The 15727-nt window shown below is 55.3% G+C and overlaps 1 protein-coding gene across 8 annotated transcripts in view; it reads right to left on the bottom strand.

The window, feature by feature from the left end:
- PLXDC1 (plexin domain containing 1) overlaps positions 1–15727 on the bottom strand; it is a 55101-nt gene that overhangs the window by 9980 nt on the left and 29394 nt on the right. For all 8 annotated transcript variants that reach the window (XM_036341237.1, XM_036341231.1, XM_036341239.1 and 5 more), the window contains exons 8-9: positions 4615–4710; positions 1936–2017 (exon numbers count right to left, since the gene is read on the bottom strand). In XM_036341237.1, coding sequence (XP_036197130.1) covers positions 1936–2017; positions 4615–4710 — 178 coding nt within the window. The remainder of the gene's footprint in view (positions 1–1935; positions 2018–4614; positions 4711–15727) is intronic.

Below are 15727 nucleotides of genomic sequence, written 5' to 3'. Positions count from 1 at the left end.
CAATGGCGAGGGAAGGCTCATTTCCTGAGCCAAATCCTGGAGTTAAGGTCACCCTTAGACTCTAGAATGGGCCACCGGGGGGCAATGTGGGATGACAGGAAAACGCCAAGGTCCGTGAAATTGTCTAAATCAGCTCCAGGCTCAGGGCAGGGAGGGGGAGTCCTGGGAGCCTGCAGAGGGTGGAGGGTGGAGGGTGGAGGGTGGAGGGTGGAGGGTGGAGGGGAGAGGGTTAGCCACAAGTCCACGTGGTGATGGCAAGCAGCTGTTGGTGGGAGCGGCCACGGTGGCCGGCCCCAGTGCACCAGCCCTGCCCTCTGACCTTTTAGGGGCTGGAGAGAGCTCTTAGTTGGAGCTGAGGCTCCAGGGAGCTGGCAGTGGCTGAGCCCAGGCCCACGGGCACCTGAGGACGGGAGGTTTCCAGAACCTCCCCCAACCCGACCAACCCTCATTAAACTGGCATGGTCCCTGGCCCCAGAGCGAAGATCTGGGATTGGGCGTGTGCGCTCTGCGGGGCTGTCAGTGAGAGGTTTGCTTCCCTCTGACCCGTTTTGCAGTTCTCATGGCTCAGCTGTCGCTGGATGCCGAGTCACGCGGTGGCAGCCAGCCCCAGGGTTCCAGGGCTCATCGGGGCTCCCCTGGGTTATCGGCCCACGCCGCCCGCCCAGATGGTGGCTCTCGAGCTTGAACGTGCACAAGATGGGCCACGCGCGAGGCTCCACTCGGAAAAGAACCAGCCTGGGGCCCACCCTCTGTATTCTCTCTGAGGCTCTGTGCCTTTCATGCGAAGGGGCCTGAACACTTTGCAAAAACGCTGTTTGGTATTTGAGGAGTTAAAATAACAGCGCATTCCTCACTCCTGTTTCTCTGACCACACAGCCCCAGCCCCTCTTACAGGGAAAACAAACAGTGAATAAAAGCTGTGGGAGGAACGCCTGGGAGGCCTGAGGGGGGTGGGGGGCGGGGGCTCTCTCTCCTCCCAGCCGGACCTGTGTCCTGTGGGCTCAGCAAAGGCGATGGCTTCTCTTTCTCTGCCGGGATATTGGAAAGGAGCAAAGGAAAGGCTGACAGATGTATCTTGGCTGTAGGGGGCTCGGGGACTCTGTAATTTGCAATTTTCAAGATTGCCTTAAAGGCTCTCGGAGCTCATGGGGCATCCCCCTCTCAAGAGAAGCCTAGCGCCCCTCTGCCGTTTACTTCTCTCGGACAGGAGAGCAGGGCTCAGCTGCTGAGCCTCATCTGTGGGGAAATGATTTCAGGACCAGGAGGGGAAGACAAGCTGATTTAAGAACTTTATCCCTGAACCCGCCTCTCATCCTAAAACCAAGCACACACCGCTTTGTTTGCCCAGCTTCCCACAGATGCCTGGCATTTCCGTGCCCCTGGTTTTCAGGAAACCCTGCTGCAGCCCGAGGAAGACCTGCTGGGGTCCTGGAGCTCTCAACCCAGCAGCAATGGGTCTTTGGGTCACCCCGTCTCTGAGCCGGCAGGTCTCAGGCGTGTGTGCACATGAGGCACCGAGCTGACATGCAGGCCCCCGGCTTCTCTCCCAGAGATGCGGATGCAGGGCCTGGGGCGCGTCCCGGGGACCCACGAGCCTTAGTGCTCGGATTCTGGAACGCTGGAGGCTGCAGGCCTCTCGGAAAAGCCCTGCCCCAGGGCCAGCCAACCCTTTCCAGGTGTGAGGAGGGGGCGGCAGGAGCTGGGATTTCTAGGAGCCCAATGTCATCACAGGGACCCTGCCACACAGGCACCTTAATTGGTCACAAGCCTCAGGGAGAAGCTCATTCCTGTGACCTTCTTGACCTCAGGGTCAGAGTGGACTAGCCAGAGACCCGTCACCTTGGCAATGAGGCCTGAGGCGAGGAGCCGGCCATGCTCCCTCTGCCCCTCCCCCACAGGCTGCCTGCGGGGACCAGAGGTCAGTCCGGCACCAACCTCTGGAGGACGTGGCACCAGCTGCAGTTGAAGGTCAGGTCCGAGGACATGCAGGCGTCGCAGCTCCGATGCTCCAGGCAGGCTGCAGAGAGAAGGCAGCGGCCCCTCAGCACAGGCCCCCAACGGGCCCCCCACAGGCCCCCCAAAGTACAACTTTCCTGAGTGCCGAGTCCTCACTGAACTGTGCAGTCTCCGACTAACAGGAACCCTGGAGTTCATTAACGCCTCCCTCACTTGAGTCCCTTCCTCTTTCCCTCCCTCCTTCCCTCCCTTCTTTCTGTCTCTGGGGGCGGGGGGGGGGGGGGGGTAGTGGTGGTGGGTGGGTGGGCAAGGAGGAAGGTCCGGCCCTGAGCTAGTGCTACCCCAAAGCCCAGCACTTTTATAAGGAGAGACAGGCCCCCACCCCGAAAAGCTGCCATTGAAGGCGCATCTGATGAGCAGCTGAACAGAACACGATGACAGAAGCAAGACGTGACAACCAGCCACAGAAAAGCGACCCCTTGTTCGCTAAACATCGCATGCGTTTCTTCGCTGTGTGAGTTTTCATGGGACTCTCCACAATCCGTCAATCAGAGAATCCATTTGCATTCCATGCCCCCACCCCCCCAAGATGGAAGCTGGGAACCAGCCCTTGGCGAGTGGGAGAAAAGCCGTCCTGGGCACAGAGTAGACACCATTAGAAGCTTTGAGGGAGGGACTGACTGTAGGGAGCACCTCGTCCGTCCGTTTGTCTGCCAGGTCCTTGCAGGCCTGGAAGGGTGGGTGGAGAGCCACGGGCAGGAAATAGGCAGAAACTGGCCTGGCCCGAGAGTGAGAGCCCTGGCGGGTTCGCGCCCTTGGGCATCCAGGGGGCCTGGAGCAGTGCCTGGCATGTGGGAGGCAGTGAACGTGTTTACCGTTCTCTAGATGCTGTTGTTTCCCTCATCGTACAAGAGGGAGCTGAGGCTTGGGGAGAGTCACTGAGCTGAGAGCGGCAGGTCTGGGTGTGAATGAAGATCTCTCTGAGCAGAGGGTCTGAGCCCTGAGCCTCTGTGGGGTCCCTCTGCCCCAGCACCTGCCCTCAGCCCACACCACCTTTTCATGAGCCTCTTCTAGAAGAGGGACCAGCCGAGACAGGCAGGGGCTTGGAGATGGCCCGTCCACACCTCTGGAAGAATCATGGATTACCCCCCACCTCCCCCATAGGTAAGGAAACGAGCCTGAACTGGGGGGGGATGCAGTCTTCGGAAGGCAAAGCTAATTGGCCTCCCAGGGGCTCCAATCACAGCCTCCGGAACACTGTCCCCTCCCCCACCAGCTGCACCCACAGGGGAGCCCACGTCCTGTGACTCTGCAGGCCCCTAAATGGCCCTCGTTAAACTGAAAACAAACCCTGGGTGCCTCCTGGGTGCTGATAAGACCCACTGACCTTCATTTCTCATCGGCATGTCGGACGTCCTGCGTGCTAGCCAGGGCTCACCACATCCACAGGAGGGTGGGACGCGGCTCACACGTACGAACAGTGTCCCAGAAACTCATTCCCAGGACAGTGCGCGTCCTCCGCCCGCCCCGCCGGGGCAGTCAGCCCTGTCCTCGGATGTCCCTGCTCCTACATGAAGTGTGATTCGAGTCCTAGGAGCGGAGATCTGCTCTCACCAGCTCTTGAGAAACCACCGGTTCTCAGGCCCCAGGCCTCTCTGGCCCAGAGGGAGGGCTGAGGCCTGCAAAGTGTCCTAGCCCTGTGACCCCATGGTGTCTGGGTCCTTCCTCTTGAGCCCAGACTCAGACTTGTGACCTAGCATTCGAGACCCTCCTCCTCCTCTTCTTTCTCCATCCTGTGCTCCCAGAACCTCCAGGGAAGAGGAGAAGGTGGGGGTCGGGGAAACAGGCAGGGGAAAGGCCATGGCTTCAGAAGCTGGGAGGCACCGTGAGACAGAAGAAGAAATTAAAACCCTCTTTAAAAACCCAAGGACGGGAGTGCTGTCCTCTCCCTCAGCCCCCCGGCTGCTCTGACCAGATCCTGACGAGCATCCCACCCTGATCCTTCGGGTAAACAGCAGCCAACAGGGGCCTTGACCATGACCTGCTTTCACCTGTAGGTGCGTGGGGTGCAGAGAGAGGAGAGGGCCAGGGCCCCATGGTCCTTGGAGAGCTGCTGGCGAAATCCTTTTATGGCCTTCAGCCTGTGGACTCCAGCATCCCCCTCCTCTGAGGAAAATCCACTGATAATGCATTGACCCATAATGCATTGCCACCCTGCTCTCCCTGATGGATCAATTCCGTTCCTGGATTATTTTTCCTGGGGCTCTGTTCCTGGATTATTTTTCCTGGGGCTCCGTCTAAGTCCTGAGAGGCGCCTCTCTCCTGGGTTTCAATGATGTGTGAGTAACAGTAGCCATCGTCTGTCCAGCACAGACCACAGCCCAGGCCTGAGAAGTGCTGGGTAGTGTCAGAGCTGCCATTCGTGTCCTCAACTCTCCCTACTGTGGTTCTAACCCTGACCCACGCTCTGGGAGGGAGGTGGTGGTCGGCCCAGGTGACAAATGAGAAATGGAGGCCCAGGGTTGCTCAGTGGCCATCCCCACAGGGGTCGGTGGTGGGCCTGGGAATGGCACTCAGTCTGTTTGACTCCAAAGATCTTTCTAGGACACAACTATCCTAGACTGCCTTCCCCTGTCAGTAGGAACCACCCCTGCTTACTTGGCAATGGGGTGAACTCCACGGCCGACGTGCTGGTGACCTTGCTGGGGTCCAGCTCCACACGGTGGTATTCAAAGATGGCCCTCCGCCGGGATTCTGAAACAGAGGCAGAGCCTATCCTCAGGAACAGGTCACGGGCAGAGGGCTCTGAGGCCTGTACCAGGAGCCTGATGTGGGGCAAGAGGTTGTAGTGAGTGGAACTGAGGGCAAGAAGTAAACCCTTCAAGCTGGGATAATGATGCGGGTGCTGCAGGGCAACGGAGGACAGGTGGACAGGAGTTGACCTTGAGAGAGCTTTGTGTTATCAGCAGGTTTAACTACTCGGTGCAGAGACCTGGCTGCTCCTGGGGTCAGGACACAGGAGATGCCACGCTCCTGCGTGCCGCCGTGTCTTCACAGCTGCTGCTCACTTGACCCATAATGCATTTCCACCTTCTCTGCCTGTCAAGTTCACTGTCCTACATCCAGCTCAAAGGCTACTTCCTCTGACAAGCCCCCCTGGGCCACTCCCTCCTCTTCCCCACCCAGGCCAGGTGCCCTCCTCCTATGGCACTCACCACCTTGTATGGTCACTAGGTTTTATCTGGTGGCGGGGGGAGGGGGGGTGCATGAGGCTGTGAACATCTGGTCCTGAACCTGACCCGCAGGGAGCACTCTGCACATGTCTGTGGAAGGGCAGGCTGACCTTGGAGAACCTCTTCCTTCCTGGCCAGAGCGGGGTTCAGGGCCTGGAGCCAGGCTTATGTCCTGCCTCAGTCCCTGCAGAAACTTCCTACAGGACCTCAGAGTCAGGACACCCAAGTTTTGATTTGAGTTTTGTTCCCAACTCACTGGACAACCTTAGGGCCTCAGTTTCTTGTCTGTGCAGTAGAAAGACAAAAACATGCTACAACACCCTTTGGAATTGTGGATGAAAAGACTTTTCCTAAAATGGCAATCTGAGATGCTCTGATATTTTCCATCACACCCCCACAATCACCCAAGAACCATGACTGGGGGTTGGTTTCCTGTGGCTCTGAAAAGCAGGAAGCCAGCCACTGCGCTGTGTGAATGGGTTCCATATGAGGGGAAAGCGCCACTTAGTGTCTGGTCGGCCCAGCATCCTTCTTCTTCCGGATTGCTTCTTCAATTCTCTTTGGGGGAACTTCCCCCAACCCCTGCCTACATGATCTGTGGAAGTTGCCTTCTTCCTCCGTGACCCTGCCTCCCTGGCCACACAGGGATTGGTCCCAGGGCTGAGCATCTGATGGAAGCTGGACCAATCGGAGACCTTCCCTGGGACTTTGCAACTGTAACCAAGAGCCCCCTTTGCTCTTTACTAGTGAAGCTAAGATGCAAGCTTGGAGTCCATGAATGGCCACAGTTCCGAGCTCATGGGGAAGGCCAGAAAGTGAAACTGTCTTGTGGAGAGAAGCAGAAAGGACGGTGGCATTCCAGGCTCTGCAGTTCCAGATCCTGCCCTGGTCCCTGCCTTGCCCGTTGTCAGCTCGCCTGTGCCCGTGGGCTACTTCAGTATCCCCAGTGGGCCCTATCCCCCACATAACCTAGGCCGGTGGTCGGCACACTCATTACTCAACAGAGCCAAATATCAACAGTACAACGACTGAAATTTCTTTTGAGAGCCAAATTTTTTAAACTTAAACTGTATAGGTAGGTACATTGTTATTCACTTCATTAGGGTACTGCTAAGCTGGCCTTTGCTAAAAACGTCCTCAATCTGATTGAGGTACTTTTGCTGAGGTCGACCCCTTCCAACTCTCCCATCCACACTCGTCTTGTATACTTGTTTCGTCTATCTCCTTTCGTTCATCCTCTCTATATGCCCAAACCATCTCAGCATACCTTTCTCAATCCTCGACACTACATCTTCTTTCACTCCACCACGTTCCCTAAAATTAATTTAATAAACTTTACTGAAAGTTTTAAGTCAACTTCGCACTGTACGTGCGCGCCCGCACGTGGTATTTTGCGGAAGAGCCACACTCAAGGGACCAAAGAGCCGCATGTGGCTCACAAGCCGCGGTTTGCCAACCACCGACCTAGTCTGAGTTGGGTTTTTGTCACTAGAAGCCCAGAGTAGGCGAGGATATAATTTTCTCATTCAGCTGAAGGTGGTTTGGAGGAAAGTTGGCAGTAGAACTCAGTTGGGGCACCCATGAAAGAGAGGGTGTCCTGTGCAATTGCTGGGAGCCCGTTTCCCTCCTTTATGAGGAATCTGATGCTTAAAAAATATCTCATCTTGGGGTGGTGAACACACAATACAATATACAGAGGATGTATTATAAAATTGTGCACCTGAAACCTATGTAATTTTACTGACAAATGTCATCCAAAGAAATTAAATTTAAAAAAAAATATCTCAGCTATGTTTCTTTCATTATTTATTCCCTAATCTTGGAATTGTTCCCTCCTACTTAACCCAGCATTGAACCCCAGGTGGGTCTGGTGCCAAAGCAAGCTCTCTTCCCACCCACCCCACTGCCCCACCGCAGAGTAACAGCGGCCACCTCAGCCCCTGAAACCCACGAGGCCGCAGAACATCCTCGAAACACATTCCATGCAAACCGCCCTGGCTTCGATGCCAGCAACACTCCCCTGGAACTAAACAGGAATCTGCAGCCCCACCGCGGAGGCCTGCGCCGGTGGTGCTGGCGCTACCCGCTCGCCTGCCACCAGGAGGGCCTGTTACCCAGGGGTCAGGGTCCGCTCTGGGCCGAGTGGGAAGGGGAAGAATGCGTGGGGACCCACAAGAATGTGGAGGAAGAGAAGTGCTGCCTCAGGAGGGACCACACAGGGAGGGGCGGCTTAGGCTCTGCCCTTCCCATCTGCGTGACCTTGGACACGGGACCAAGCTCAGTGAGCCTCATCCACAAATGGAACTAGTTATTCTACACTTCGGGGGCTGTTCTGGGAATTCAAGTAGGCAACTCGGGCCAGAGGAGCAGCTCACAGTGTGCGGCTCCTTTTGTTTGGTTATCCTGTGGCTGAGACTCTGGGGGCATTTTCAGCCTCTCCCAGCCCCTCACACTCCTTCCCTCCCCGCACCCAGTGTGTTTCTTGTCAGCGATTCTCGAGAGGGTCCCTCAGCTCCTCGGCAACTCCTGAGGATGGAGCAACCCCGAGAGGCAGCCGACCCCTGGGAGTATCAGTGGCCCTCCGCTGAGCTCCAGGGCGCCCCGTGCAGTGCCCCGTGTCATCTGTTACACTGCCCCACCTACATTCACTCTGCTGGCCACCTGCGCCTCCAGGCCGCAAGCTCCCAAGGACAGAGCCTGCAGGTTACTTGTCTCTGCCTCCCAACCCCAAGCACCAGGCCCTGCACATAACAGGACATCAAAACATGACAGTAGCCCTAGCCGGTTTGGCTCAGTGGGTAGAGCGTCAGCCTGCGAACTGAAGGGTCCTGGGTTTGATTCTGGCCAAAGGCATATGCCCAGGTTGTGGGCTCGATCCCCAGTAGGGAGCATGCAGGAGGCAGCCGATCAATGATTCTCTCATCACTGATGTTTCTCCCTCTCCCTTTCTCTCTGAAATCAATAAAAATATATATTTTTTAAAAATGAATATTTTTAAATGAATGGGTTACAGATAGAAAACCTCAGCAACATATTATAACTTCAGCCCGCAGCCCAAAGGAAGCACGCCCTTCCTCCCCAGCCCAGCACAGATTATGGCCTTTCTCCGAAGGGCCACCCCACTGGGCCAGCGAAGGCCAGAGAAGTCACAGCTCCAAGGAGACGAGTTGGCTGGTGGGACTTCTCCACCTGCAAGGATGCAGGGACAGCCACCCTCGGCTAAAAGGACAGTGAAACGGAGGGACAAAGGGACTCGGGTTGGGGCACAAAAGGAGACAGGGGTTTGTCAAGGGAGCCGATTTCAGAGACAAAAAGCAGCATCCAGGGACAGCGGGGTCCCCAGCAGAATCTGGGGGTGGGTCTCCCCACCAGCCGGGCTCGAAGTGGAGTTGGGGTTGTGCCTCGAGTGAGGGGCAGCCAGAGGTGGTCAGATGTCCTCCAAAAGCCACCATGCCCCTCCCAGCAGGGCAGGGGGACCAGGGTGGCAGGAAGGAGGCGGCGGGTAGGTGTGCGCAAACATACCTCTGATTTAAAATACTTGCTCATTTCAACGGCCAATTTATACTTCTTTGAGCGTAAGGCTCTGGTCATACTTTTCTTTCTTCTATAAACAGAAGCCTTAACATCCCCGCTGGGCTTATTTGCTCTTGGATTATTTTGCCAACATCTGGGGCTCGCCCGAGGACAATGACGTCTGTCGGGATGGCCAGCAGATCCCTCCCGGAACCCAGACGGAGGCCACCCCAAAGCCACATATTTGGCAGTTTGAGACGTTCTGTTTTATCTCTGCTTCCACTCAAAGATTCAGAAATCCTAAGGTCCAGACACGGAAAGTCCTGCACCCGATTAAGAAACGCCCAGGGTGCAAAAGAGGGGTTTCCGTGTCCCGTTTGTTGCCACACAGACACCATGGAAACGGCCTCATTCAGAAAGAGAGCTGCATCGTTCAGAAAAACCAGACGGGTAGGCCCCGCTACCAACGTCCCTCCGAGATGGGTGGTTACGGTACAAACAAATGTCAGACGGTGGTCTGGGGAAAGGTGTTCACCCGCTCATTCATGTATTTGCTCATTTGGTTATTTCTTCAATAATTACGCATCGAGCCGCAGAGATACACACGATGAGGGGCCTGCCCCCGAGAGGGTCCCTCCTCAGCACGAAAGCCAAGTAGGCCAGGGGCAGGCCGAGGAGAGGAAGCAAGAAATGGCCAGGCTCGGCGAGCAGCGCAGAGGGAAAAGCAGAAGCAAAAAGGGGGGAGGGAGACAGGGCCCCCAGACGGATGCAAAGCTCCAGTGGAGGGTTCTGTGAAGGACCCTGTATCCAGAGAGGCCAGAGGCGAAACAGGCCCGATCCGGGGGTGACAGGTCCCCGCCCAGCACGCCCTCACTTGGCTGGTCCTTGGCCCTCTTCTGCAGCCAGTTCCGGAGCCTCCCACCCAGCGGCCGGCACAGGCCTCTGACACATTTCTGGACTCACATCTGCCTTTGAAAGGAAAGGAAAGTTCTGGTAAAGGAGAAGGCCCACATGTGAAGGGCCATCCGAGGCCATTCTGGGGCCAGCCAAGGGGCAGTCTATAACTTGGAGCCTTTAATAATGAAATCTCCCTTAATTGATTCCACTTACTTAGAATCTGTCAGTTCTGACATTGGCTACACTCAAGTTGCTTTTTTTACTGTCCCTAAAAGAAAAGGTTTCTGAAACAAATGAATAGGTTGAGGAGAGCGGCTCCCACCACGACTGAACAACAGAAGCACCAGGGTCCAGAGTTGCCGCTGGTTCCGGTCAAGAGGCAGTGGCGTGAGTTGCTGCTGGGAGCGGCGGGGTCGGCCCCGGAGCGGGACAGCAGCAGGCGGCCCCGGGAGCTTTGCTGCAAGCGGGGCCTCCAAGGCGTTCCTCCCTTCAAGCCCCAATCATGCTTCTCTCAGGACATGAAGGGGACATGTACCGCTGCAAGTTTCACCGCAATGGATCCACCTTAGCATCTGCAGGATTCGACCGACTGATGTTGCTGTGGAAGGTCTATGGTGACTGTGATAACTGTGCAACATTGAAGGGACACGGTGAGCAGTGACGGAACTGCACTATAACACAGACAGAAGTCTGCTCTTCTCAGCATCCACAGGTAAACTGTGGCAGTGTGGGATAGCGAAACAGGCGAGAGGGTGGAAAGGCTGAAGGGACGTACTTCCTTGGTGAATTCCTGTGACCCGGCCAGGAGGGGCCCCCAGCTTGTCGGCAATGGCAGTGACGATGGGACAGTTAAGCTCTGGGACATGCGGGAGAGAGCAGCCATGCAGACATTTCAGAATACCCCCCAGGTGTTGGCTGTGACCTTCAATGACACAAGCCATCAGATTATTCCTGGTGGAACAGACGATGATATCAAGGTCTGGGACCTGCGTCAAAACAAGCTGACTGACACCACGCGAGGCCATGCGGATTCAGTGACGGGCCCGAGTTTACGTTCTGAAGACTCTTATCTTCTGTCCGATACAATGGACAATACGGTGTGGGCCTGGGATGTCCGGCCACTTACTCCCAAAGGGAGATGTGTCAAGATATTTCAAAGAAGTGTCCACAACTTTGAAAAGAATCTTCTGAGATGTTCTTGGTCACCTGCTGGAGCAAGGTAGCAGCTGACTCAGCCGACAGGTCTGTGTATGTGTGCGACCCCACAAGCAGGAGGATGCTGTATAAGCTGCCGGGCCATGCTGGCCCCATTAGTGAAGTGGCTCTCCACCCCGGCGAGCCCATTGTTCCCTCAGCATCCAGTGCCAAGAGACTGAATATGGGGGAGGTCCAGTGAAGATCAGGAATGGAAGACTCCACGGCTGCCTGACCTCAGACTGCATCCGTGGCAACAAGTGGTGCCCAAGCCAGCATCCTCCCTTCAGATGCAGATCAAGAAACCAGGAGGAGGTGGCCGTAGCCCAACAACCACATGCGTCTCATTTCACCAGGATGGATGATTAAAGCCAGCTTACAGAGGCCTCTAAAAACCGCCTGCCAGATTTCAGGGACGGTTTGGTTTTTTTCTTCTTTACTTTTATTTTTTTCTTCAAAGGGACAGACATTGGTTGGTTTGTAGCTTCCTGTTTTCTCATCCAGATTGAAGACAGGGAATGTGGTGACTGAAATTTGCTTATTGGGGATTTATTTTAATAATTGGCTTGTATATTTTATTTCTGTGTTTCTCTGAGTCATTTCGTATTAAAAGCCAAATAGATGCCTTTTTACAAGAAAAAACCCCCCACACATACACAAACGAGGAGAGGAAATGATATGGACGTCTGGGACCCCCTCCGGCCAAAGGAAGAGTGGGTTTCGTGCGCCTCTGCAGAAGGATGCTGCTCCCTGCACACGACTCCTTTCCCTGCGTCAGTGCACCCTCTGCAGACTCCGCTCCAAAGCCTGTGCAGCAGTTATAGCAGGAAGTGGTGGAAAGAAAAGCTCTCCTTCCCTCAGCCCCAGGAGTGAGAACGCGCAGAATTCCCCGGCCCTCAGGCTGGGAAACCAGAAAGTCTCTGGACAGGCTGCTGTCATGGGGGGATTTTTTTTTCTTTTAATGAATTAAAGAGTTTTGTGTGTTTTTTAAAAATATATATTTGTATTGATTTTAGAGAGGAAGGAAGAGGAAGAGAGAGAGAGAAACATCAATGATGAGAGAGAGAGCCATTGATCGGCTGCCTCCTGCACAACCCCTACTAGGGATTGAGCCCGCAACCCAGGCACGTGCCCTTGACCAGAATCAAACCCGGGACCCTTCAGTCCACAGGCCAACACTCTACCCACTGAGCCACACCAGCCAGGGCTGGACTCTTGAATAGGGAGGAACCAAACTCCCCTCCTCACAGTGCCCCAGGCAGGGAGGAGCAGAGCTTGGGAACAAGGACGGCGATGCCACCCATTCTCCACCGAGGTGGGCCTGGCCCATGGGGTTATCCTTGGTGACCACAGGGCGCCGACCACAGCACTCCCCCGAACTCCGTCTTGTTTCAGCCCCGGCTGTTTGGGATTTACTGTTATCTGCAGCTCAACCGAATCCAAACGAATTCCCCGCCCCCCGGGTTGCCTATCAGACCCAGAGGAACCTGACCGCTTAGCCGCGTAAAAGCCACCGTTCCCCAAAGCAGAGATCACGGCTCATTTTAAAACCCAAGGCAGGCCACGGCGACTGTCCCAGAAAAGCGCCCGCCTGTGCATATGCTCCACCCACAAGTGTGGGCCTGGAGCCCCAAGCTAAACACCTTGACAGACAGACGCCGTGACCAACGCACGCGCCCCCAAACCCAAGTGGTGTCAGGCCCTGCCCCCATTTGGGCTCCGCAGAGAGCAGAGGCCAGTGGCACTCGCTCTGGTGTGACTCACTGTTGGAGCGCCTGCCTGCCACAGGGACTGGGCAAAGAGCTGGGGCCACGGTGCGCTCTGTGGAGCACACGGCTAACTGGGGAGGGGGCGCTCTGTGGAGCACACGGCTAACAGGGAGGGGGCGGATGAGCAGGTCGTGTGATGGGTTTAATAGTAAAGGTATTAACAAAGTGCTAGGCGAGTGGAAAAGGAAACCAAGGGTTTTGTGGCAGGGAGGCGGCAACAGCTGAGCTTTGCCAATTGATAAAGGAGGGGTAGTGGATACAAGGAACTGTGTCACAGGAATTTAGATTGCCCTTGGCATGTCTGGGGAACACCGGGCATACACACCAGTGCTGCCCGGACAGAGTGGTGGGCAGCAGGAGGGTTTGGAGCTGAGGCTAGAAAGTCAGGCTGTGCGCAGCTGCACGGGGCCTCGAATGCCACTCTCAGGATTGTGACTGGACGCTTCAGGCAACAAGGAGCCAGAAAATGACATGAGCAGATCTGTCTGGCAGTGACAAGGACTGGGGGCCAGGCTCAGGCTTCTGTGGACACCATAGCCCAGCACAGAGCACTTGGAGTCACCAAGGCCAGCAGTTCCCACGACAGAGCCCCTGGGCCTTCTCGGGCCTCTCGGGAACAGGCGCAGCTGCCCTCCTGTTTTTTCAGGTGCACGGTGCTTCCGCCCGCCCGCCCCCCTTCGCTCTGCCTCCCTGCATCTCCCAGGCTTGCTCTAAAACAGCCTTTCATTCCAGAATCACAGAGAAGCCTCAGATGCAGACACTCCCAGGGGATCCGACTTCCTCTAATTCACCCTCATTCAACAGCTGGATCCAACACACATTTCCTGAGACTCTGCCGTGCACAGCCCTGCGAGGGAGACACAGACGGAACGGACCGGATCCTGCCCAGCGGTTCAGCGATGCCCGGGGCGGTGGGAGTGTGCACCGCTGTCCTTCCTGCAAAACAGCTGGGGTGTGTGCACACAGGGCTGTGGGTGTTTGGGGGACTGAGGAGGAAAGGATCACCCCTCTGGGTGGAATGGAAGTGGGTCAGACTCAGAAAGTCTCGAGGGAGGACCCAGAAGATCTGGTTTTCACGTCTCCCTTTCACAGCTGTGTGACCACAAGCAAGTCACTCCACCTCTCTGAACCTCTGTCCTCATGTAGAAAGGGACAAACATACAGTCGTCCTCCCTTATCTGCGGGGATATGTTCCTGGCCCCCCGTGGAGAGTACCAAACCCTATCTATACTCTTTTTTCCTACACCCACACACCTGTGATAAAGCTTCACTTACAAATTAGGCGCAGTAAGAGATTAACAATAATAAAATGGAACAATTATAACAATATTCTGCCATAAAAGTTATGTGAATGTGGTCTCTCTCAAAATATCGTAGGCCTGTACTCACCCTGCTTGTGGTGATGTGAGATGACACAAGGCCTGCGTAATTCGATGAGGGGAGGCGAAGGGTGAAAGGCATTGTGACGTAGCATTAGGCTACTCCTCATCTTTTGTTATTTTTATTTATTTTTTTAATCCTCACCCAAGGATATTTTCCCATTGATTTTAGAGGGAGTGGAAGAGAGAGGGAAAGACAGCGAGAGGCATCGATGTGCGAGAAACACATCAACTGGTTGCCTCCTGCATGCGCCCTGCCCAGGGCCCAGGCCAGGGCGGAGCCTGCAACTAAGGTACGTGCCCTGGACCAAAAGCAAACCCGGGACCCTTTGGTCCTCGGTGGATGCTCTATCCACTGAGCCAAACTGGCTACGGCTACTCATCTGTTTTTAATTAAATTTATTCGGGTGACATTGGCTAATAGGATCATAGGTTTCAGGCTTCGATTTCTATGTTACAAGATCTGTGCACGGCACTGTGCGCCCACCACCCAAGTCGAGTCATCGTCAATCACATTAACACCCCCCCCCCATTCATCTCCTGATGAGACGGCTACTAGGTAACTAAGGGGCGGGAGTGGGCGCAGGTGGATACGCTGGACAAAGGGGTGATTTATGGCTGCTACTCAGAACGGCGTGCAACTTAAAACGTATGGTTTGTTTATTTCTGGAATTTTCCATTTAATATTTTTGGACTACGGTTGACTGTGGGTAACAGAAACCATGAAGAGCAAAACCACGGATAAGGGGGGGACTACTGTACGCTCGCTTCCAATGTTGGGAGGAAGACCCAATAAGACGCTGTAAAGCTCAGCGCCCGGGGACGGGGTTATAATCAGCATGGGAAGCAGCCTGCCTCTGGGAATTCACACTCTCCCGTCCCGCGTGGGGGCTGGACCTCGTGACTTGCTTCCAGCCAGTGGACTACGGCAAGGAGTGACCGGATGGCGCTTCTAAGATGAGGTGACAAAAGGCCTGGCTCCCATCTTACTCGCCCGCCCCTGCTGTCTGCCTTGCCTGCTCTGATGGGAGCCAGCTGCCAGGCTGGGAGCTGGCCTGGGGGAGGTCCACGGGGCAGGAACTGAGCCGGGAGCTGGATTCTGCCGAGAACGTCCTGAAAGCGCTCCGAAGTATATCCCTCCCCCAACAACGGTTGAGATGACCGTCACCTTGGCCTGTGGGAGACCCTGAGCCAGAGGACCCAGCTAAGCTGTGCTTTGCTTCGTGATCCACAGAAACGCTGAGATAACGTGTTTGTTGCTTTAAGCCAGGAAGTGTCAGTGTGACTTGTTATGCAGCTGTAGCTAACAAATACAACCAGGGTGATACTGAGACTACTAAGCACCCAGCTCAGCACCAGCGTTGGTCAGTTAGAGCAGATGCTGACAGCAGCAATGGAGCAGGGTCCTGCAGGTCCCCGCTGAGCCGCCAGCTAGAGCACGGGTTCAGGAAGGGGGTCTGGGAAGGGGCAGGGGAAGTGGTGGGGACCCATCTTATGGGAATACTCACATAGGGACGTAAAAGTACCTACTTGCAAGAATATTCACTGCAGCATTATTTTTTATTTTTTTGTTAATCCTCAGCCAAGGATATTTTCCCATTGATTTTTAAGAGAGTGGAAGGGAGAGTGAGAGACAGAGAGAGAGAGAGAGACAGAGAGAGAGAGAGAGAGACAGAGAGAGAGAGACATCGATGTGAGAGAAACACATCGATTGGTTGCCTCCAGCCTGCAACCGAGGTACATGCCCTTGACTAGAATTGAGCCTGAGACCCTTCAGTCCACAGGC

This window comes from Myotis myotis, unplaced genomic scaffold (assembly GCF_014108235.1).
Source record: "Myotis myotis isolate mMyoMyo1 unplaced genomic scaffold, mMyoMyo1.p scaffold_m19_p_17, whole genome shotgun sequence".
NCBI classification, from domain to species: domain Eukaryota; kingdom Metazoa; phylum Chordata; class Mammalia; order Chiroptera; family Vespertilionidae; genus Myotis; species Myotis myotis.
This window is presented reverse-complemented; position numbering and strand designations above follow the sequence as displayed.